This window comes from Pogoniulus pusillus, chromosome 15 (genome assembly GCF_015220805.1).
Source record: "Pogoniulus pusillus isolate bPogPus1 chromosome 15, bPogPus1.pri, whole genome shotgun sequence".
NCBI lineage: Eukaryota > Metazoa > Chordata > Aves > Piciformes > Lybiidae > Pogoniulus > Pogoniulus pusillus.
In genome coordinates, this window is record NC_087278.1 from 14625182 (window position 1) to 14651387 (window position 26206).

The window sequence follows — 26206 nt, forward strand, 5'->3', positions numbered from 1 at the left end:
ATTTCCCAGCTGCAGAACTGCAATGATTTCCTATCTTCTCATTTTTGAGATAAGCCTATTAACTTGGGTATGTTTTAGTTTCAGGGTGTGATTATCTCCCTTCATTGCACTTGAGAGGCAGAGAGTGGCTTACAGTAAAATAACTTTGTTTTCCCCAAGTCAGCTCTTAAAGTCTGCTTCTCTGTGATGGAGATAGGCCTTTCCTGTTGCATTTCCCTTAGCCCCTTAACTTTCAGCACTTTCTCTCAGATACAGCCTATTAACAGCAACTCTTATTTTACTGAAAAGAAAAATACACTGTTTGAGAACTCTCTGAAATAACTCTTTCCAAAAAATGTCATGCAAAAAACCCCCAAAACATTTTCTTGTTTAATATATATTTGAAAGTTTATTAAAGAAACACACAAGCCAGCAGTACTGGTCAAGTCCTGCTTGCATGGTTCTTTTGGTTTTAGGCACACTTATAGTAGAAGAATAGGGGAAAAAAAGGATAATTAAGCCTGATGCTCTGTTCAGATATGTGGTGGAGCAAATAGAACTTCCAATTCATTCACTTCAGTAGAAGTGATTTACACCCAAGTAAGAGAAAAGACACTTCAATCCTTGAATTTATGTCATTACAAATTGAAAAAAATAGTGCTAACTCCCACAACTCTGTTGAAAGCTTTTAATATTTAATGTTTTTTTCTTAAATCCCCAGGTCTTAGATTTGCTTGATTATGTACAAGGGACAGGCTATCTCCTTCATTTTTAACTTAAGTTTCTAGCAATCATATCCCAGAAAAGAAAAAAAAAAAATAACAAAACAATGAGATGTGGACACTTCGGGATTGGAAGATTGTATATGCTAAAGTGTTTTTATCTCCCCTTAATTTCTAGATCTCACTTTTATGCAGGGCTTTTTGACCTGTGTTGATTTGCAGATCAAATTCAACGGTAGAAATGTATGAGGTCCCTTCCAACCTAGACCATTCTATGATTCTATGATAAATTACACATATGCAGAGTCCCTTGTGGCACATATCAATTCATTCCTCTTAGTCATCATTCATGAATTACTCTGAAATAAAAGTTCATGGGTTGAAAACCACTAGTCTGATAATTTAGTGTGAGCGGTTAGCCCGCACAACATTGGCAATACCAAGAAGGAGCTGGCCTGTTTAAAAGAGAGACTCTCTAAAAAGCCAGTTCATTCAAAACACCTGGTTGCATAAGCACACAAGTGCAAGAATGTCTTAACACTACAGATGTGGCAGCAGAACAAATCAATGTTTTGCTGTTCCCATAAAACAAAGTACCTCCAGCCCTCAACAAGCCACCACTGTCCCCAGGAAGGTGCTGAACCACCTCAGCTTCTGCCTTGCTAGGGAAGTGTCCCTGTATTGATGACAGTGAGAACACCTGTGTCCCTGAAAACAGTCTCCTAGAGAATGGCCTGCAGTATAAAAGCAGCCCTCCTATTACCAAGGCATTGCTGTGGGCCCTATTTTTAAGAAAGCAGCCTCAGGAGCAGATCCAGAAAATACGGTAGAATAAAAAACGAGGAAGAATTATTAAGAGCCTAGACCCATCCCTGCCTTTTCCTACCAGCAGTGATAAGACAGAAGACAGACAACAAAATGTTATAATGCTGGACATACAGCCTGGTAGGGCTTATGGTTTTGCATCCCTGTTTCAAAAACCTGCCTGCAATTATTATTTCTTGGTATTCTTTTAATTATTTTTCCCCTAAAAGTTAATACATAAAGTTGATCTTTTATTCACCAGCCTGCTTTAACTGAATGCAATTCTGGCAAATAAATACATTGGCCTAATAAATCATAGATAACAGTTTGCAAGAACTTTCCACTTGTATACTGCTACTGGCAAGTCTATCCACAACAGACCAATATAACTTAGTTTCTAAGCACCTTTTCCTACAAAAAGTGCTGGCAGATGACTGGATTTTGTCACCAATGGGCCACAGAACTTCATGCCATGCAGCAAAACTGAAACTTGAAGTGCTAGGGTGAACTGTCTGTATTCCACATCATCAGCATCCCCAGTAAGTTAAAGTCATTCTGTCAATTCTAGTTCACATTAATCAAGTGTGGATCATGTCTACTATTTATGCTATCTTCTAAATGAAATCAGACCTACAAGTAAAACTGGTATTTAAATGGGTTTTACAATGAGTCAGATATTGACAGAACAATCACCGTGAAGACCAAGGTGAATAGCACTGTACTGTCATTAATCCAAATCTTAGCATAGATATTGATGACCATACACTTAAATGAGGGAACTGGGCAGCAGCTGGAGTTAGTCTAGATTTCATGGAAAGCTGTTAGATTGCAGCAAAGACACATTAGAGGGGTCTTTCAACCACAGAAATGGCAGCTCTTCATTATTAAGAGATCTTGGATCCTCAGAAGCATTGGTAAAATTGAACAAGGAACAAAACCACAACATGAGCAGACTAATGAAAGGGCATGGGCGAGAAGAATTAGAGAATCACAGAACGGCAGGGGTTGGAAGGGGCCTCTGCAGATCAACTAGTCCAACCCCACTGCTAAAGCAAGTTTACCCAGATCACATTGCACAGGAATACGGCTCTTGAAAGTCTCCAGAAGGAGACTCCACAGTCTCTCTGGCCAGCCTGTTCCAGTGCCACATCACTCTCAAAGTAGTTTTTCCTTACATTCAAGTGAAACCTCCTGTGCTCTACTTCATACCCATTGCCTCTTGTTCTATCACTGCCCACCACTGAAAAGAGCCTAGCTCCATCCTCTTGATCTCCATCCTTTAGGTATTTATAAGGAACAAAATCTGGAGATAGAATCTCAGTACTTCATCCCCCTTCCCAGTCCCAATATTTGGGGTACAGAGCTAAAGAATTCATTGGTACTTAATTCCACTTACTGCTTAGAAGCAAGCAACATTATAAGCTTTAAAATAAATGTGCACAATCAGCAAAAACACAAATAGGTCACAGGAGCCAAAACTACTCAGAACAAACCAGCTGGGGCTAGTTAATATAATCTCTCTATTCACATAACTAACTTTGTTTCACTGAGGGCATGAACTTTTTGGGAAAAGCTCAAATAATTAACTGTAAGAGCTTACACATTTTCTTTTCCTCAAGTTTCCCCTGAAACTAGAGCTGTTTGCACACAACTGACTGTATCAATTCACTCAAAACACTGAGTTTTCCTTGCTCTTTCCAGAGGGAGATTCTTGAAGAAATGGTATTGTTGAAGTGTAGGATTCCACTCGATTCCTCCTATCTCCTCCTGTTCATTGTTGCCATCACTTTGGATAGATACAGACAAAACTACATCTTACCTCGCGGAAAAAGAGCAGGTTTCCAATGAAAGGAAGAGGTGGAGGATGTCGGATCCCTACTTTGCTTAGTCTTGAGAATGCAGATGTGGAATATCTAGAAAAAATAAAGTAGTCAGTTAATTTTGCATTTTGTCATGACAGAATTTATCATACTAATCAGTTTGGATGAGTTCTCTGGGTTCAGAGAGGGAGAAGATGCTTTCTGTGTTGGCCAAACAGAACTGCAAATGTCATGACATTGCTCTGCAGAAGAAAACACAATGCAGTGGTGTGCTCAAGAGAGGGCAAAAGAATGAAGGGTCTCAAATACAGGTCTGCAAATTGAGCAGTGGAAACAGAGTTTCTTACCCATGTAGGGTCTTGTAAGTCAGAAATGAGTCTTCAGAGCTACATGAGGTTGTAAGTGAGATCAAAATAGACATTTGGGAGCTTGACTAATGTGGCATTGCTGGTAAAGGAACAAGACAATTCTTCAGACAATTATTTTCTTTTTTCTTCCATCACTGCTACATATACAGATCAAAGAACAAGAATTCAAACTAGTCTCAGTTGTGTGTGAGCCAAGACACTGTCAGTATGTTCAAATCAGGCCTGGCATTTGGGCCAGATGTGCTGATGAAGTAATTTTACAGCTACCAGTCAGCAAATTAAACAAATATAAACCATACAGGGAAACAAAACTCAGGCTGAAAAGCTTCATGCATCCCTTGTTTCAGATGAAACTGTGGCATGTTGACAGGGATAATACAGAACAAACAAACAAACAACAACAACAAAAAAGTCCCAAAGTTTGGGTTTTTTTTCCTTCTACTCTCCCCCTTTCTTAATACAAACAATGGATTTCAGTCAGTGGACTTCAGTGAAACTTACAGTGCTGGAGCTAGCAGTAGCAGTTTTGATTAGTCAGACACAGTAATACTGAATGCTAGCATGCTGAACTCCATCACCAGGAGGACCAGTGAAAAAGAGCCTTAATAGAGGCTCTGTCTATATTAACACATTAGCTCACACCAATAGCATACTTTTAAAGCACTGTCCCTGCATGATGGTTCTGTATTCAGGACAGCCCAAGCACATGCAACTACACTTTCTTGAGAGGAAACCAAAACTTGAAGTTCTGTTCCCACCCTTCTTCTCTTACCAGGGCAGGTTGAGAACTAATGTACAGTGCTTCAGCTTTGAACCCTAAGCACAGTGAGACTGTTCAGTTCTGGGGAGCAAATTAAATATAGTCTAAAATAAAAGCTGTGAAATGCCTATAGTATAGGAGCTGTGATAGCAACTGCCTTAGTCTATCAAGTCTGCAAGTCATAAGAATGACACAACAGAGAGATGGTAGAAGCAGTGCCCTCAGATCCCAAGGGCCTGATTCTCTCTTAAATACTTGCATATGGCCCTGTTAACTCTGAAGATCAAGCTAACCCATTGCTATGATTTGGATTTCTCCTTCTCAGGATCAATAATTGACACATGCCTCATTTGAAATGCCCTACATGATACAGGCAGGAATATTCTAGTTTAACCCAGTAGGCAAACTGTGCATTGGGTCAGGGTGAAGTGGGGAGAGAAAAGAGAAGCAAGTGTCAGGAAATGGTCCTTTTGCTGCAGAAGGAGAGAAAGGAAACAATGGTGTTGTGAAATGAAATACACAAAATCAAGAGAATTAAATCTCACATGACCAGCAAAGTAGAATGGGACTTAAGTACTGAGTGAGCAGGTTTTTGTTCTTCTGTTTCCCTAAAGCAAAATATCTATTCCTTTAACAAGTTTTCTTGTGTGAGGATATTTTACGAAAATCATAATCAGAAGATGAAGATTTTAAAATCTTAAAGCACCAGTAATGAGAGTTTTAATGGGGCAGTACAAACCTTCACAAACGAAAACCCTCTCGGTAGAAATTATATGTCATCAGCCTACGCAAGGATGCTAGTCCCGTATGAGAGGGTATTGTGGAGTAAAGGCACAGAGGTCTACATTTATTAAACATTTAATACATATTATTGACTTTTTGGCTACTTAGCTGCTTTAAAAAGATGAGCTTTTCCTTGTATTTGCAGCTAATACTCCTGGGGAAAAAAATGTTTCAGCTTCGTAATGACAAACAGCCTTTCTTCCCAAAAGAACATTTTTTGCTGCTGTTTGAAATCCACCTCAAGTGTCTTTGTGTCATCGCAAAGTCCTCATCTTCACTATGTAAACAGTGGAAAAGATTAAAACTTCTCTCAGTGGAAATTCTGTCAATTCTGTTACATTTTATCTTGACTGTTTTCATTGTAAAATACATAACAGATCACAAAGCACCAGTCTGGGTTACACTAAACAGCTAATTTCTCTGTAGACCAGACGCTCCTGGTGTGCCTACACATGGCAGTAGTGTGTAGACTCTTGTCTCCATGTAGTGAAAAATGTCTGCAATGGAGCCCTACACTACACAAAGAAAACTGTGATCACCAGCATTTAAAAAGGAACACAGCTACTGAGTACAGTGCACTCCATTTCAAAAGGCAAGAAGCATACAGACTCTGAAGACTATTTATGCGTAGATGAGCAGTTCATCTTTGTCAGAGTCTGAACATTAATGGCAGCTCCACACAACTGAGGATTTGATTTGCTTTCCTTTTTCCCTTCTTAAAGTGTTTTCCTCTGATGCTTTTTATTCAGCCATCTTTTGAAAGCCTACTTCAAATGTAAGAAAACACAGTTTACAATGAGATGGGAAACAGAAGCACTGTAGTCAAGCTAGACATAGAAATAAACCAAAGAAAGGGTAAGGCCAGCAGGGGAAAAAAAAAACACATTTTTTTAATCTCATCAATAAACACATCTAGCTCTGTCTTGTGATTTCACAATGTTTCTGTTATTGTAGACATATCTGCAGTTTTGCATAAAAGAACAGCATGCAAGTGCTTAAACACTGACAGTGCTGCATGCATGGAAGAAGGAAGATTCCACACTTCACAGGTAACCTTGACTTTGACCATTTCAATGTAACAGTTTACTTTCTGCAATCTTAAATATTGTGAGCTGGTTTTTACCCCCTACCTCTGCAATATCTCAGTTCTTTCCCACCATTTTGGACGGGGGAGAGAGAGGAAGGATTGGCTTGGTTGCTTAAAAAAATGTCCTATATAAAATACAATAACCAATGAAATACAATACATGAATCTGACAGCTTTGTGGCACAAAGCTTTGTCTCCTCAGCCAGAAGCAACTGATAACTCACATAGGCTATTTCATATGATTCGGCTACTCAGCACACACGTGTCACGCTCTTGGCCAGTGGCTTACAAGCTGTGTGCAAGTGCACTGTGGAACAAGTTGGGCTTGTTGCTGGGGAGCAGAGGTAGGCTAGAGATGGAAGAGTGCAAACAGCCATGAGACATTGATCTGGAGAAGCTGTACAGATGAACAGAACAGTTCTGAACCTGCCTTATACCAACAGGAAGTCTTACTTCTCACTCAGCCATTAAACACACTTCTGTGCTAATTCATCCCAAAAATTAATCTGTTATCAGGCAACCTTCTGCTGTTGCTGTGAATGCACACTAAGGGTAGAAGACCAGCCAATGGACTAGAAGGGCTAAGGCAACTGCAAAATATACCACACCTTGAGTACTGTGTTCAGTTCTGGGCCCCCCAGTTTAGGAGGGACATTGAGATGCTTGAGCGTGTCCAGAGAAGGGCGACAAGGCTGGGGAGAGGCCTTGAGCACAGCCCTACGAGGAGAGGCTGAGGGAGCTGGGATTGTTTAGCTTGGACAAGAGGAGGCTCAGGGGAGACCTTATTACTGTCTACAACTACCTGAGGGATGGTTGTGGCCAGGAGGAGGTTGCTCTCTTCTCTCAGGTGGACAGCACCAGAACAAGAGGACACAGCCTCAAGCTGCGCCAGGGGAGATTTAGGCTTGAGGGAATGGGCTGCCCGAGGAGGTGGTGGAGTCGCCGTCACTGGAGCTGTTCAAGGCAGGATTGGACATGGCACTTGGTGCCATGATCTAGCCTTGAGCTCTGTGGTAAAGGGTTGGACTTGATGACCTATGAGGTCTCTTCCAACCTTGGTGATACTGTGATACTGAAAGGTGACCAAGACAATCAAAGATATGGAATAACTTCTGAACAAAGAATAAGGCCATAATCTGATGCTGGAAAAAGCAGCAACTGGTGAAGGATATGCCAAACATATCTAAGATCCTGCATGTCTTAGAAAATAAAGGATTATTACCAACAATTTTAATTTTAAATAATATTAAAATTCACAAATGAATATTCAGGTAGTGAGATAATAAAATAAGCACTTTCCCAATTGATCTATATACTGTGGAACTCCTTGCCATGGAATGTTGTCTATTCCAGAAACTTCAAAAAGCTACCAAAATTGATTAAATTAATGAAAGTTTCCAACCTAAAAGATAAAACCTCAGACACTTGAATTTTCTTAAGAGGAAATCTGTATGTGAAGGAAGGGGCATGAGAAAGGATAGAAATCTGACAGCAGCAATATTTACTAGACAATCTAGTGCATTCTCACACAAAGGAGAAACATACCCTAATATTTACACATGTAGAGCTTCCTGCACAACTATTAATTTAAACCCTAGCATTCTATTTTGAAGAAAGTGACATCAGAAGGAACCAAAAGAACAGTGGTAACAAAGTAGATCAATAAACAATTCAATAACTCTTTGAAGATGTTCAGATGGCCTCTCAGAGCTAGATGTTCTCTGTATATTTTAAACACAAATGTTAGATGAAAGTTAACATGCCAAATTCCTGGAGGCCAGCATAACAGATCTGAGCTCTCTGAAATACAAAATTTTATCCACAAAACACCACACACAAAAATCAGGAGGAGTTAAAATCAACAGATCACTAACATAAATTGCAGCGGATATATACTCAGCAGAACTAGCCACCTGACCAGACAGGTCAGTACTGATCAGTACCGCAAGAAAAAGTATCATACAGTCTACCAATAAGTGCAATCAATCTATGTAGCAGATAACATTACATAGTTTCCAATTCTGCACCATAGAGTTCAACATACCCTTGAAATTACCCCAAATTTCTCTCAGCAGAGAAAGCACGTCATTCCTTCTACGTCTAAGTAATGCACAACCTAATAATATTTGAAAGCTATAAGCTAGGACACTCAGAGATAAAAAAATGTGACGTTATTTAATCTCATTGTTGGGAGTTGGGAGGTGTGTTATTTTGGAAGACTGATTGGGAAAACAAAGTCTTTTGCTGAGTTAATGGAAATCATTCCTGCCAAACAAGACAATCATGCATTTTCACCTATTTGCCTTTATTTACATATACCCATACTAGATCAAAGTTAACAATAGGATGTGTTTTGCTTACAAAGTAGTGATAATACACAAAGTAATGGTAGCCTCCCCAGCACTAGAATGATGGCTCATATAAAAGTATACTAGCACTCCTGGGAGCACTACCTATACAGCACAGTCTGCCGAAAACATCGATGTCATCCCTAGGTTGGCTGCAGAGTTACAGTTTCTGCTCTTAGCCCTCGCTGAGAAATTGTGCATGTTAATGAATACTGCAGCAGGGTCCCTAGGAAGCTGCCATCAGAGAAGTCATCCTCCAGTCTGATGCTCAGGACATTTAAGATAGAAAATCACTATGTGGTCGCATTCCGACAGAGGAACACAAAGAAATGAGGCCCTGCAAGTGGGTGAGTATTGCAGCCTAGGTGCATATTCCCTACCAACCTCTGGTTGTTACCTCCAGAAAGAGCACTTGCTAAAAGGAAAGCAAAACAAATCTGAATCAGCTGCCCATTCCCAGAGGACAGGTAGATCCTGAAGCACACTCTCACAAAAGAGAAAAGAGAAAAATAAATCAGTCATAACCTTTCCAAACCTCAGTCAGTAAAGATTACCAAATAATCCTTTGGTGTTACCTAGCTGTGAAAATAGACCTTTTCACTGAAAGGAAACACACTTCCTTGTGTAGAATACCAGTCTCAGCATAAGGGATTATTACTATTGCTAAAACAACAACAGAAAAGGCCACACAGAATATCCACAAGTATAAGCTCATGTCATTCTAGAGGTAAGCTTCAAACAGACTTTAGCCACTCTGGGCTAAGGTGGTTTGAGTATTCTGATTTCGTTTTCATGCTCAGCAAATCTTCACTTTTTAACTATGAATTTGCAGTGCTGTAACACCAGTTTCATAGATAATGAGAAATTCCATGTAACACTTGCTCTCCATAATCACTTGCATGCACTTTCAGTGTTTTAATTTTGACATAATTGCACAAGAAGAAAACAGGCATACACACTTGCACCATCTGCCTCCAGAGAGGCAGATGTTTTCCAGCTGCAAAACCTAAAGGACCACAGCATTATTATTGCATTGAAATATTTGCTAATACACCAGGAATAATGTGTGAGAAAGGCCAAATTATATATACAATATTAAATTTATGCCTCTTCTATCTGCTAACAATAATTGTTTAATCCATACCATTCTGGACTGCTGAACGATTTTTTTGTGTCTCTTATCTTAAGAGATCCAATAAGCTCAAGAGACTGGTTGCAATAAGGCTGCAGGTTGTCACAGAGTATTTAAAGTTTTGGGGGTTGCTTTGATTTAAAAAAAAAAAAAAAGGAAAAAAAATAGCAGTGAATCAAGGCCAATTAAATTAAAAAGCCCATACAGAAAAGCAACACATTTCACCATGCTCCAGAGTAGCCCTGGGAGAGACAGATGGTCTGTACAGCAGGCCAATGACAATATTTCATCAGCTCTCTCAGAGTGCAGCCCCTTCACACTGGGCAGTACTTTTCCAAGTAAAGAGGAAATGAGCAGGAGCCACAGACCCACAACTTCAGCCCTTCCTCATTAACTCAACACCCTTAGACACAACATTGGAGGTCAACACCAGCAAAGGCTGTTGGCTCTTTACAGCAACATGTATCCCTGGAAAAGCAGATGGAAACTCCACCACAGGTGAGCACAAAGGGTGGTGTCCTTGCCAGGAGTGTCCACAGCAGATCTGAGTCTGGTGCATATATAAGGCCATAGATGATGTCTGCAGGAAGCCTGGTCAGAGCTGATAGCTAAACTCAGCCCTCAACCATGGGCTGAACCTTTCCTTTGCTCCCTAGGACCACTGGTTTCACATCTTTCTTACAGACCAGTTTCCTCTTCTCTTCTCGTCTCTCTTCTTTGCACAGATATGGTGAGACAAGGAGAAGAAAATGGTACCACCTCAAGGCCATAAATATTCTTTCTTCAGCCAAGAAGACTGAAGTTTGCATAAACAGGTGCACTGCTAGAAACACAGTTTTCAGAAACCACAGCAAAATTTCATCCTTTTTTTTCCTCTATCCCCAAGTATTTACATATCTTAATTTTGTAATTAGACATCTCAATTGCATAATTAAAAGGACTTGAAGTTTCAGCTTAATGAGTCTTCCTAATTGTTATGCAAGTTCATACCCTGGTGACACAACTCCTTTTTCAGACAACGTGGCACCTGTTTTTGTAAGCTTCTCAACCATGCCTACATACCAGGAAATGGTGTTATGGATGAGGGATGCAGTTTCATGTTTAAAACGAGGAAAGAAAGTCTGTTTGGGAACCTGATCCTTCAGACTTTTCTTTGCCATCAAGGAGGTACTCATTAGGCCACTGGTCCTTTATTTCACAGAGTCAAAACAGGATTGTAATGCTAGGGTGGCTACACTCCTGAAACGTTATCTAGCACACATATCAAGCAGCGTTGTGCTGTGCCGGCAAAGCCAAGTTGTATTCCCACTAGTGCATATGTACCTCAGCTGCCTTTCCTTTTTAATCCATACAGTTGCAGTCTATCAAACAACATGCTTGATGGCTGTTGCTGTCAGGGAACTGGTTTTAGAGTTCAGGTCTTCTTCCATATTTTTTAGCACCAGCAGTAAGTGCAGAGCCACTCAGCGCTATTAAGAACCAGCTGGCATAAGGGATGCACAGAGTTGCACCATGCCAGAGAAAACCAAAATTGCTGCAGGAGGCTCAATGAGTCCCAGTGCTTTTGGGCCTGAGATGCCTTCCTCGATGGCAGGTGAGGTGAGGAATACAACCCTGCCCCCTGTCAGCATATATATGCCAGGTTGCCAGGCACCAAAGCACTGACAAAGAGCTACTGGAACAAAGCTCCAAGAATCTTCCCCATTTGTAGTCTCAAATGACCAGCTCTGAAGAGACTACAGAGACAGTTCATCTCTCTTCAGGCAGTTCTGGATAAATGCAGATAGACCTCATGATTACACACAACATGATTGTTTCTATTTTTTATTCTTGTTTTGAAGTTAACACCAAGGGACCACCATTCATCCACTTCAGTGTATATGGCAGAGGTCCTGCCAACCAGAAATAGATGTGATCAGAGCACTAGAGGTCATTTCATAGCGTGCAGAGAGCCTGAATTAATGGTCCACAGCCCAACTTTCTTCTGGAATGCCCTAACTTGTGTGTGCTTGACTTTACAACCTCAATAATGTGCCTTTAATGCAATTTTCTGTTCTCAGGGTTTTTTAAAAAGCTTGTTAAAAATCCATCATGTTGCATCATTTTGAATCCCCAGCAGTCATCAAAAGACCCTAGGACTATGGCAGCGACCTTTGCCAAGTGAGCTAATGGCGGAGCTGCCAGAAGAAGCAGGCTGTCTTTCACACAAGGGAGCTTCAAGGCAGAGCCTGCTGGAAGGTCTCTCCAATACTTCTCCTCAAAGAGAAAAAAACATAACAATTGAAGACTTCCTAAACCAAAACACTAGGCTTCCTTCTGGGCACTGACACCTCACCAATGAATCCTCATCTGCTCCTCTGCTACCGTCACATGCTCACTCCTCCTCACCCATGTGTCTGCAGCTACCCCCAGTCCTAGTCTCTGCTTCTCTCTTGTGCAGACTTGCATTGCTCCCCTTGCCCAGTTTCTGCCTCATCTCCTGTCATGTCTTACCCAAAAGATCCCTTCTCAGCATAGTCCCACACTTGCCCAAAACAATCCCACACTGTTTTGTATCAGCCATTGACCCTTATCCATGCAGTGATGTATCTCATTTTCTCCTCCTCTAATCTCATTCTTACCCAACTGTTTGCACAAGTCTTCTCCTTTCTTACCACTTGACACTCACAGTACACAACCTTTTCCTCTTCACAGCAGCACTGCGCAGAGGTGGTGGGCAAGGGGAAGCCAAAAGGACTAGGCAAGTGGCACAGTTCCCATGTCCAAGTCTCATTGATGCTGTCACATGGGGGATCCAATATAGAAATGCTGCTTTCAGTTCCTACAAGCCAAACCATTCTTGGGGTCTTGCTTCCTTTTTCATCCCTCAGCACAGACAAAGGGTGGGAATGTACTTAGCAGAGGGAGAATCAGAAACATTTGCTTTAAATTATATAAAAAATACATATTATCATAGAGTGAATGTGTGTAAGCTGCAATTTCTCAAAGATCATTTTTACAAATTTGCTTGAGAAAGGCAAACATTCCATCCACTACCAAACCCCACCTTTTCTCACCAAACACGGAATCCCTGCATCAAAGCTAATGAAAGAATCAAACACCAAAAAATAACAAAAAACCTCAAACAAAAAAAAATCCCTCAAACAAACACAAACCCCAACCAATACCAGAACCAACAAATCTGCAAACAGCAAGATCACAAAAATAAAACAAACCAAGCAACATTTTTCTTTAGCTTTTGTCTCAGAAATTAAGGATCTTATTTTAACCTTAATTTTTCAATAATTCCACCTAAGGCAAACACCAGCCCTGGAAAACTTCAAGCCCAGCTGCTTAGAGTTTGATAAAGCAATAGGGAATTGAAAATACAGTAGTATAATGGGAGCATCAAACAACCTTAATTTGTGATGCTCTCAAACTCGGCTGTAATTAAGTATGCTAGATTAAAAATGAAGGAAGTGCTGGCTCTCAGTCTGGGCATGCACATAAAATTTCAGCTCATAGCCAGTTATTTCATGCAAGTTCTAATCCATTATAGCAGGGAGGTGGCAATGACAATGTTGTCTGACCCTTCATTACAGGAAAGATGTGATAATACTGTGCATACCAGACAGCATATGATAAACTTGAAATTTATATTGAAGACTCTGCCTGTTCCCCATGACTTAACAAACTGGGAGCACTCTGATGCCACAAGAAGAAAGGATGTCTCTTCATCCAGTGGCATACTGGCCTGCATCAGGAATGGTGTGGTCAGCAGGAGCAGGGAGGTCATTCTGCCCCTGTACTCTGCACTGGTTAGACCACACCTTGAGTACTGTGTTCAGTTCTGGGCCCCCCAGTTTAGGAGGGACATTGAGATGCTTGAGTGTGTTCAGAGAAGGGCAACGAGGCTGGTGAGAGGCCTTGAGCACAGCCCTACGAGGAGAGGCTGAGGGAGCTGGGATTGGTTAGCCTGGAGAAGAGGAGGCTCAGGGGAGACCTTATTGCTGTCTACAACTACCTGAGGGGAGGTTGTAGCCAGGAGGAGGTTGCTCTCTTCTCTCAGGTGGACAGCACCAGAACGAGAGGACACAGCCTCAGGCTGCGCCAGGGGAAATTTAGGCTTGAGGTGAGGAGAAAGTTCTTCACTGAGAGAGTCATTGGATACTGGAATGGGCTGCCCAGGGAGGTGGTGGAGTCGCCGTCCCTGGAGCTGTTCAAGGCAAGATTGGCCATGGCACTTGGTGCCATGGTCTAGCCTTGAGCTCTGTGGTAAAGGGTTGGACTTGATGATCTATGAGGTCTCTTCCAACCTTGGTGATACTGTGATACTGTGACTGTGATTTCTTTTTCCTTGCTCAGATTTTCATTTCCATTTCTCTCATTTTACATCATTCCCAATTACAAATAAAACCCACTACAAATTAAGTTACATTTCATATGCACATTTCATTTCCACACCATTCAGGTACAAAGGAGGCACAAACACCTCTGGAGGAGTGATCCCACACCCTTGCAGGTGGCTTAACAAGCCACCTGAAGCAATATAGAAGGATCTACTTGAAGTGAAAATGCTTCAGGGAACAAATGACAATCTGCTACATCACAAAACAGCACCATTGCTGGCTATGAAGCCTTAGAACTAAACAAGAGATTCACACCTAAACAGTTCAAATCCAGATGTCTCTTTTGCTGCATGATGCAATATCACTGGAATTAAAGTGAAGAGTGTCCAGAGCTCCCAGTGTGAAAAGCAACAGAGCACTGTGGTCACCAGGGTGCAACAACATTAATTTCTGAAGGGAAGAAGGGATATCATTACAATCTCAAGGCTCCTGCATATACGAACAGCGAGTGAAAATACAGAAGTGGGGTTCAAAGACTTGTGGAAATACAGAAAATACCTCCTCTTCTTTTCCTTTGCACTTTATTCGTGACTTCTTGAGTACTTATAATCTGACAAGAGTTGAATCCACAGGAAACTCAGTTCTCTTCATAATGTGAATTGTAAGTGGCAAAGTAGAGAAAGCAAGGAATATGCATCATTTTATTCCCTACCCTAACACTATCAGAATACCCTTTAGCAACTGTAAGCATGAGATGGGAAGGGCAGCGAAATTATTTCAATCACCTCTCACTGTACTTGAGCAGTCAGTCACCAACACCAGCCTGCATAAGCCATCACAGGCCACTCACAAAGGCTGATACCTACTACAAAACAGAAGGTACTTGAACAGATGCCAAAGGAAAAGTAGAATTTCAGGGTAGATGAAAAGATCATGGAAAGCAAACTTCAAGGAGATTCTCTGAACTTGAAAAACTACCTAAAAGAAGTGGGCTCAAGTGTTGCTCCCAAGTGCCATCCAGATTAAAAGCAAATTGAAAGAAATTGGTGTTTCATGGAGCTCTGAATCACCCATTTTAACCACAAAGAGACTGAGCAACCAACTACATGCAGGAATAGCAATACTGGGTATGTACCAAGTGTCAAACTCAGAGCAATAACACCACAGATTACTTGTAAAACAGAAGGTTGGACTATTAAGACAGAAATGTCTATTTTCAAGATGATATGCTTCTCTCTGGGCTGATGGTTTTAAAAAAAATCCTTGTTGCACATTATCTCATCTTCTGACCACACTTTGAAGTCCATTCTGGCCATTCCTCCTTGACAAAGATAAATTCAAATCCTTAAGAATAATTCTCTTCATAAAGAAACCCTTGTTCAGGTTGGATAATTTTCATGTAGAGCCTGACATGGAAATGGCTTTCCTGGAACAGAGTTGATTTGCATTACTTGGTGTCATAGCACATGACAGCTTACTCTGCAGCCTGCTTGTCTGCATCTCCCATAATCCACATAACCACAGTCCTCCACTCCATAAAGCAATTCTGCATGTGACAGGAAGAGCTAATTTTAATACAGCATCTTTGCTCTCATGTCAGTCATGTCCTCTCTCAAATTCTTCATTTGGCAGGCTCATGGATGCAATTTGTAATCATTTCTCTCTGCTAACAAAAGGAAAGTCCATTGCTGTTGCCTTTTGCTTTGACTCCTGTGTTCAGTTTGGGGCAGGACACAACAAGAAAGACCTTGAGGTTGTGGACCATGTCCAAGGAAGACCAGCTAAGATGGTGAAGGGCCTTGAACATAAGTCTTAGGAAGGAACTGGGGTTGTTTAGTCTTCAGAAGAGAAAGCCCTCCACAAAACCTCAAAGGAGGCTGAAGCAAGGTGGGAGTTGGTCTCTTCTCACATGCAACAAGTGACAGGACAAGAGGAAACTGCCTGAAATTGTGCCAAGGGAGGTTCAGGTTAGACATTAGGAAAAAATTCTTCACAGAAAGGATTATTAGGCATTGGAACAGACTGCCCAGATTGGTGATAGAGTCACTACCCCTGGAGGGATTTAAAAGATACATGGATGTGGTGCTTAATGGTGTGACTTAGTGGCAGTAGCTTAGCAGCAGTGGTGGAATTATGAGCTCTAAGCAAGCAGTTGGACTTGATGATCTCAAAGGTTTCTTCCAACCCCAACAGTTCTAGGATGCTATGATTCTGTTCTATGACTCTTGGGGTTTTTGCTGCACAAGTACTCTGCCATACAAATCTGTTAGACTCCTACACAACACTTCTCAAGAGACCTGCTATTGCACTTCTGTCCAAGACTATCCTTTCTCCTTCAATTAAGACTCAAATGCTCCTGGCACATGAAAGCAAAATGCTTCAATGGCTCAACTGCAAACTCATTGAGACAGCAACCAACATACAGCCTTCATATGCACAGTGAAGGCCTGATCTTTGACAGGAGCTTGTAGCTCCTGTTGAAATGAAAACAATAAATAAATCATCATCACCATGAGGTCCCCTGAAGTGGAGGGATGTCTGTGCACTGTCGTTTGATTACTTTTTAACTACCACAATGAATTAAAATTCCACAGGGTGGTAACAACAGTGAGACACTACCATGAACAATTCACCTTCAAAGAGAGGCGAGAGAAGAGTTGAATCTCAGAGAAGCCAGTTTTCTTCACCCTTTTCGCAGATGCCTGGGTGCATATCAGTGATCTTTTCCAGAGGCAGAACAATGAGACTGGATGATGATACACATAGGCTTTATAAGAGATTAAGAAGTTGACAAAAATAAAAGGACTGACAACAGAACTGGGATTGAGAGCAGAAGAGAGTAAGTGTTAGGCATGATACAAATTACAGAAATCCTGGCAGGAGGAAAGAGGCTTGTTGAAAGAAGGGAAAGAGTCACTCATCTAGTCTTAGAGAAGTCATGTACTGGAGGTGGAATGTAGGATGTCAACACTGCCCTGAGCTATGTATAAGGAAAAGACTCTGATTCTACGAAATAGGTTCATTAATTATTACAGCTGGATTTGTGCACTTGTGCTAAACTAAAACAATGCTAACTTTTTAAATGCTTGTTACAGACATCCACCACTATTTCCAGCTTTAGGTTCTCACCAAGGAGCTAACCACAAGCTAACCATGAAGCTGGATGTCTGAAAACAAATACTTTCACTTATTGCTGGGGAATTTGAGTTTAGTGCCTGTCATAAGAGAAGCTTGACTGAGAGATCCAGTCATGGCCAAAAACTAACAAACAAAAGCAAACCAACCAAATACAAATTTGATAGAAACATTTAAAGTGAAGTAAAATGTAAAAGACATTCAAGAAAGTATTATCACACTCCACCCAAACTATATACAGCACAGTGGTGCACAAATCTAACCTGGAAAAAGGTGACTCTCACTGGCCGCTACCAGAGCCTTGAAGAGAACCTTTAAATGTCACCCCCAAGTGGTAAGTTAAACAGTGGTAGCAGAGTAAAGGCCCAAGTGTAAGGTGATGCACTCCCACACTGGCATACAACATTGCATAATGGCTGCTTTATTTACTCACTCTGTCACTACGTTAGGAAGTGCTAACTCACGCAAAGATACTTTCAAATCTTTTAGGAAACATCTGTATTTATCTATACATCTCCATAGGTACATTCATGAGCATACATACACACAAATTAAATCTGTTCACTTCCCTACAGAACAAAATGAATGCCCAACAGTTTTATATCTTTTCTATACTGTCAATTTTCTACAAGGGTTCCACACATTATCTGTACTTTTATTCGCACTGAGCATCCATCCTTAACATGCAACTGTCCCTTGAAGATGCATCTCCAGCAAAGGCAGATAAAGTATTCACACTAGCTCCCTTCAGAAGGGGCTTGTTTACTCTTCCCTCAGAAGGGAAGCTCACTCACTGAAGAACACTCAAGGAAAGTCTAACACACAAGGCTAAATACTTTCTACACTACTGTCCCAGGTACAGTTAGTTCTTTTTTGTTTGGGTTGCTCTCTGGAGAACCTAGCCCTTCTTAACTCCTTTCACTTGAAATCCATGCAAGGGGCCAGAACCCATCCATAACCATCACATCAGCCTAGGGACCTGGGAGCTGGCATAGGCACTCTGCTGAGGCAAATTTCCCTGTCCCTAAGATAAAATGATAACAAATCTTAAGGATTCTTGAAAGAGGAAAACAGAAGTTACGGATAGATGCTTACTTGAAATGGTTTTGAATGCTGATCGATTGATTGCTTGATTTCACTTTTGCATCCACAGGTATCAGTATTTAGGCAAACAATACTCTGAAAAATGAATTTTTAAACTTATGCAATAGAGAAGGTGCAGTTTCTAATGGGAAAAAATGAGGCAGCATCCTGGTGAAGGTGAACATTTTCAAAATTAAATACAACATAACACACACCTAACAAAATGACTACGATGCTTTGTACTAACAATACTGAATTTTTACATATCCTGGAATGGTAGCACAGTTCAGAGCATTTGAAGGACTGCCAGCAGAATCCCAAAATGTAAAGGGACAAGAGAAAAGCAGAAGTAATGATAAGTCAATTAGCCCTATATCATCCTTACATAAAATAACAGAACTACCAATTTGGGATGCCATAAACAGTGAATTTGAGGAGAGGCTAAAAACTTAATTAATACCTTTCAGTACTGTCAAGCAACCCTTTTATTTTTGGGCTTGAGTTTTTTTGGGTTTTTTTGGCAGGATACAGCTATTGTTGACAACCACAACTCTTCCAAGTAGATCTGCTTGGGCTAGCCCAAGGAACTAGAACCACTAGACCACATAATATAATGTGTAAAAAACTCACCTACATGGAGAGTTAGTGTGACATCAAACTAGACAAGACAGAAGCTGGATAAGACCTTGGCCACAAAACATGGACAGTAATCACGAGGTATTAATCAGCAGTAAGAAGACTTACAAAGATAGTTTCATATTCACTAATAAAAGGAATCATGAGCTACAACAGATTAAATCTGACTCCAGATTCTTTGTGTTGAGGATTATGTTCACAAGTCTCTCTAGGATCCTGCTGCTGTTGGAGTGGCTATGGGACTTGGTAGCTGGAAATCTGTGTTTGACACTTGTTGGGTATCAGGCACCACCAACAATGGTCCCACTCATCTGTACTATGACAAACCCATGCCAGCCATGGCATTTAAATATGTACAAAGTAGTCAGCAGGGCTTCAGGAGGCAGCTGAGAAAATCTGAGAGCTTACTGCTGCTGAAAAGTTGTTTGCTTTCCCCTAGCATCCACTCCATGTATTTGCTCTTGCTCGTGTCCGTGTTTACCCGATCCCTGCCCGAGCTGATGTAGCCACTAAATGAGCAAGCTAGCCCAGCAAAAATTAACTTCTTTTGCTCGTGGTTTTGTATCTAGAAAGAGAGGGAAGGGTGCTTGCGTGATTAGCTGGACAGGTCTGCTGAGGGACCAAATGAGTGATGGAATCAGAACCAGCATCAAGTGACAGGGAGTTGTGAGCTATAGTAGGTCAGCTTAGTCACTACGTGAAACATTTCCCTTAGACATAGCTCTGTAAAGCTCTTTCCTGGCAAAGTCTGCCATTGACACGAAGATGGGTAGGACAGAACAGAGCAAAGGGGGCAGGCTGCAGCTACAGAACAAGAAAGTGAAGTCATCTGACAGCCTGATGGTATATCTAGAAAGCAGAAAGACAGATCATGCATCCAGGATGGAATGATCTGCTCGGAAAGGTCACAGACACATCCTCAGTCACTGCTTTGATTAGAGCTGGAAGCATAGCTGGTGGGGCTACAAGCACCAACGTGAATCCCCACAGGAATAAAAATAGGCTACCATACAGACACAGGAGACTCTGTAGTCTGTAAGCAAGACAAGAGTGGAGTCCTGTTTAGGAAAAGAAGTGAGTACTGGTTGGAGCTCAAAGGGAGCTTGTAGAAAGATCTAAGGATGGGGAACAAAAAATAAAATTAACTTTTAAGAGGAAAGCTTAAGGAGCTCAGTGCAGCATATTACAGAGAAAGTTGAGAGGTGCCTTGACTGGTACCTACAAATACACAGGAACAAGATCTGACAGCAAGCAAATTTCTGTTCTCCCCAAAACACCAAAACATTCATGGAGCTGGGTGCAGACATTACAGAAACATAACTCTGAATTCATATATCATTTCTTGGCATAGAGGCCACATAAAGATTAAAACAGTTTACCAGGGAAGTTGATGGAGTCACTGTAACATTCAGCTTTCAGAAGACTCTCCTTTTTGCACAGCAAAAAAAAATTAAAAAGAAAACTAAACAACCCCCCCAGCACACAGCACTTCCCCCTGCAGAGTCTAAAGGAAAACACGCAGTCTAAATACACAGGAAGTCAAGCTAGAGGGAAGCATAGCTCATTCTGGTCTATAAATAAACAAGTGATTAACTATTGCTCTAATTGTTGTTAGCTATTGATGGAAGAGGGACTATTTTCCTCCTCTTCCATCAGAAAGGGATTTGTGCTACCAAATACAAATCAGTGACAAAGTCACAGAACTAGCCCCTTTCACGCCAATACAGCCACACAGCTAAAAACAGCAGCAAAAAGGCTTTGGCTAGAAACTGTGCACAGCTTATCTGCAAAGACAAATACTTTGCCTCTTTAAATGGGAGCCTAAGTAAAGATAGTAAGCCAGCTAACAATTAGCCAAGCAGTCCAGACACGTTTAGGCTCTTCTGTATAGAAAAAATTATTAGAATCTAACATTTGGCTTTTATTTAATCACCTTATGCTACCATGCAATTTCACTAAAGATGTTTTAGGGCATAGAGCCTTCTATCTAAAGCACAAAGACTTCTGTGAGTGCTGTGTCTAGTTCTGGGCTCCTCAATTCAAGAGAGATGTTGAGATACTGGAACATGTTCAGAGAAGGGCAACAAAGATGGTGAGGGGCCTTGAGCACAGCCCTGTGAGGAGAAGCTGAGGGAGCTGGGGTTTTTTAGCCTAGAGAAGAGGAGGCTCAGGGGTGACCTCATTGCTGTCTACAACTACCTGAAGGGAGGCTGTAGCCAGGTGGGGATCAGTTTCTTCTCCCAGGCAACCAGCAACAGAACAAGGGCTAGGGCTGGGTGCTCGGTTGAACTGGATGATCTTGGAGGTCTCTTCCAACCTGGCTGATTCTGTGATTCTATGAAAGACAGCTCTCCCTTCCTCATATCAAATAAGGCCTATTTGGGAAACCACTCATCCCACAAGCCTTCCACTTTTATTTACAAGTAAACAGCAAACAAACAAACATAATAAAATAATAAAACACACAACTACTGGGAACAGTGATTCTTTGAAGAAAGGAGGGAAACAAACTGACATTTGCATGGGCTAATGTCTGTTATTAAATAGCACAATCACAGACAGGTGCAAGACTACTACATAGTGACTGTTTCAAACCTTAAAATTACATCATCATTAGAGGATTTTGTGCAACCTTCTGAATGTACAGAGGAATAATCATGTGTGGATATATGAACAGTTGTAAAGAATGGTTTTCTAACAGTAACTGCAAGCAAGCTGGAGCATCTTTTAAGGAAAGGCAGAAGAAGTTGCAAAAAAACCTATAATTTCAAAATCAGTGCTCTCAACCACTTTCTCCAATACATAGAACACATTCTACAAGACAAATTGATATAATGAACCTCTAATCAAGTCTCCTCTTCAATATAGACTAGAAAACAACTCCTTCTCCTATCCTGCTCCTAGATAATAGACCTGAGCTTCAAAACACGAGCATCTAGAGGAAACAACATATCCTTCACTGTTTTCCCACTCTGTGAGATGGAGGCAGTATTCATTATATTGTTAGCAACATATCATGCAACCGAGACTTACAGCTATGGCCAAGCAACCTGTGGGCTTAATCCTCCTGAAAATTAAAGTTATGCTGTTAATCTTTTTTCCTGACATCTCTGAGTTGCTTTTTTTGATTCTGGAACAAGTGTATTTGAACAAGGTTGTACTTTACCTCAGAGCATATCTCTTTTTAACATGCACACAGTTTCACTTCTGTTGCTTACTGGACTAGGCTTTCACATGCACCTTATTGTAGCCTTTCTCTCTAAGGAGCAAAGCAGTAAAAGACTGACCTGTGATACTAGAAACCACGATTTGAGAAGACAGAAGAAGGAAAGAGAAGTTTGGTGGCACTACTTGGTCGTGGGACAAAATTTGAGGACTGGATTATGTGAAGTGCTTGTAACTGAGCTTAGACAAAGAGGTTTTTACAGTTATAGCTCCTTGCATGTTAGCAAAAGGGTAGCTACATTTCTTACTTGCCTACACCTCGGTGGTGAAACACTGCAACAAATAGATGGGATATGACTCAGAGGCCTCTATGAAACATCCTCTGACCAGTCATCTGAGGCTATGGTGGTACCTATTGCTCCATTAGCAAGTTGTGGCTGGTGATAAAATAGGTTGTGTGTCTCTAAAACAATGCAAGCATGTGGTAGTTTTTGTTTGTTTTTAAAGATAGTTTAGAGCTTACAAACAGTTAGCATTCAGGCACTCAGGCAGCCGTGGCCCTTCGAGTATGAAGTACAGCACCCATGCTAGCTGCTCAGGCTTCTCCACCCTGGCAGTGAGTTGTCCCTGGTGTAGCTTGTGTCCAAGCAGCAAAACAGCAGTTCTGCACACAACTGGTACTCCACAACTCCCAGCTTAGAAAGATCTTAAAGAAAACAAACTTTCCTGGATTTAATTAAAAAACACCAGAAGTAACCCGGGGGCTGCATATGCCGCATGACATTAGCTTCACTTATTAGAAATGTATTTCAGTGTTTCTCTCATTATAAAGGAGAAAGATTATATAGTTTGCAGTGCTGCCTGCAACCACAGTTTTCAAACTGGAGCGTCAAAAGACAAAGCTCCTAAATTTACAATTAACTACTCAAATAAAGACACTGCACAGAAATCCTGCGGGTTGCAGGTACCCACATCTTCCTAACGAAAAGAAAGGCTATTATCACATTATGTAAGTGTCCAAATGCAGGCTCCTGAAGATTGCACAGAAACAAAGTTTTAACCACATTGGCCAGAAGAGTTAAGATGAGGGAAACACCCAGCTCAAGCAGCTGAAATTGTTTGCTGCTGTACTAGTAACACAACGGAGAAATAACATTGTATAACACGTTACAGGAAGAAATAACATTCTCTTCTGGAAAATAGAAGAGAGGAAGGAAGAGATGAATGAACAAGGAGGGATTTGTTAAGTTTGTGTACGTCTGCAGGTATGTGTGTGCACGTGTGTTTTAAAAAGGGGCAGAGCACAAGGAATAGAGTGCCCCATCTCATCCACACAGAGATCCGTAGGTCAGACCTGAGAAACACCAAGCCGGCAAGAAGCAGACTGCTGCACATCTGCCCTGTGCCTTGCAAGGCAACAGCTGAACTGCTGGGTTTGCTCTACCTGTTCTGTGTACAGAATTCCTTTAGCCCTCAAAAGCTGTAATTTGAAGGGTAGACGCATGACTTTCACACAGCTGAGATGCACAACTGTCTGTACAGCTTTACCATGTGTGTGCCTAGGCGAGCCCCTAATTATCTGCACCGTCATGTATAATTAGTCAGGCTGAATATGCAGTAATTGTAAATATGTGAATGTTAGGTACGCTTCACACATTCAATAGCATCCTGTGTTTGTACACAGGCAACTTTCAGTAAATATAACTAAGATCATGCCCTGAAAGGAGCAAGCAAAATAAACAAAAGATGTAGTGTCTACGTCATTTATCCTGGGACCTTACAAGAACACAGACATTTATTTTCTAAAATATATAATCAAGTGCTTTCTGTATTTTTTTTTTCAAATAATTGGACACAGTGCTTCCACGGCCTACACTAATGACAGAAATTGAAGCTCATTATTCAATCCTGCTGTGATCAATATAGAGAAAACACGAGGACAGCCATGAGCAGGCAGTCCTAGCACACAATTATTAAGGTCAGTCAAAGTTATCATGTGATTACCTTGGAAAACAGACATTATCAGAGAAATACAAATCTGGAAATGGAGGAAGGATGAAGTCAAGAAATAACACGGCGCACATCTCAGCACATCTAAAGAGTACTTCATGTAGTTGAACCTCACATTTCCAAAAATCTGGAACTACTCAAACACAAAACTCAGCATATAAACCAGGATTAACTTAACTCAAGCATGAAAAGAGGCTGGCTAAATCTACAACAGCCAGATCTTATCCATCTCTTTCTCTTATTCTGGGTATCAAAAAGATTGAAGTGTTAATAGCTGTCTTCTTGACTCATTACCTTACAGGCTTTAAAATCTGCATAAAAATAGATTTAAAAAATATCTTATTCAAAGCAAGCCCATTTGACTGCAACTACATCAAACACAGTCCCAGTTTTATCAGAGATATGCCGCTTCATGTCAGTTAGTTGACACAACCACGCGTCTGCCTCTGTGCTAAATACATGTGCATGCAGGGAGGAGGGGGAGACAAAGGAGAGAACAAGCCCGTATGCAAACATGCTGTTATCTGTTTTTTTCCAGTTGGAAAAAATTGTTAGCACAGTTCAATCAAAAGAGAGAGGGACTCATTTAACCACACCATTTCAACAAGCTTTTTATCCTGGGCCTTATCCCAAATGCGCTGAAGACCATAGGAGTTCTTCAGCTGACCTCAGTGGGGTTTGGATCAGACCCATTCTGCAAGTAATTTCATTTGATATGGTTGTTTTAATTGGCTGGACTACTAGAATAAAAAGTATTGCAAAGCATTAGAAAGGCTGACAAAATCTGATTTATAAAAGCAGCAGCAAGGCTTGAGGATGATAAAGGCAATCTAAGGATTCCGCCTTTGCTGTATGGGCACCAGGGTGAAAACATGTAAATAATCTGAGTGACATAAAGATTACTTCCCAACTACCAAATAAGTGATTTAACTCACTTCTTAAATTTACAGTGATGACACTGGTCCTGTTCTTAACAGCTCATCCTTTGTAAATGCTTTAGCCAAATGTAAACATGGACAATGCCAACACTTCAGCTCTATGGCCATGCTCAGTCATATCCCAAAGCAATATGAAGAAGCCTTTTAGCTGTGTCCTCCTCTAATGGATGAACATCCCTACACAAGTAATCTCTCTGTTGCAATAATGTCCACAGCACAATGCAGATGTGCATTAAAAGTTGTCATACTCTACCTTGTCAATTGCCTATATTTGATGTTTCTAATTAAATCAGAAATTATATGTTCTGTATGTTCCCCTGTATTAATAAATTGGGTCCATTACAAAGCATACACCAAATCAGAATTTAAGAAAGGATGAGATAAAGATGTAGTGAACATCCCTTTTAAATCAATGGTACAAAAGGTATTTTCTTCCTGTAATCGATGAATTCTCTTGCACAACCCTTGAGGTGTACACACTCCGCTTTGGTGCCATAGAGGTCCACTCTAGAGAGGTGCCACAGAGGACTCATCCTCATTGCCAATGACATTTCAAAGTTTTAACCATACCTACACAGACTCTGTTCCTCCAGCATGAAGCTAGCCTGTGAGTGCTGGGCAGCACAACAGACGTTTGCTTTCTGCATCTGCTGGTCTTGACTGTATCAGACAACTGCTCAGCACAGTTGGCTCCCGCTCAGTGCTTAGATTTTATAAGGCTATGCCTGACTTTCCAAACACAATCAGTGAATTAAAACATGGTACTAACCTTCTGTAAACAGAATTAAAAATGTAAGTGTTCTCATCTTTGGTTTTGTGGACTGAAAAATCACAAGGCGCTCTCCACATCTTTCACTTGCTCTCTTTTTGTATCTCCACTTCTTTCCATCCCTCCAAAGATACTGATCTTCCCATCTTTTCTTTTTTCCCTTTTTCACATATATGATAAAGTCATTCACCATTCCGCTAAAGTTTACCCGAAGTCTGGCCACTAAGCTGAATCTTTTGGCCCCTTTACCACTTTCCTAACAACATCTCTTAGTGGGCCTTCTAAACAAATTTCCTTAAATTAATGAGTCCTGAGGCATGAAGACAAGGACATGTGTTA

General features: G+C 41.0%; 1 protein-coding gene across 1 annotated transcript in view; it reads right to left on the reverse strand.

The window, feature by feature from the left end:
* The window catches only part of TBXAS1 (thromboxane A synthase 1), a 278058-nt gene that overhangs the window by 202398 nt on the left and 49454 nt on the right, over positions 1-26206 (reverse strand). The window contains exon 3 of the mRNA XM_064155470.1: positions 3325-3418. Coding sequence (XP_064011540.1) covers positions 3325-3418 — 94 coding nt within the window. The remainder of the gene's footprint in view (positions 1-3324; positions 3419-26206) is intronic.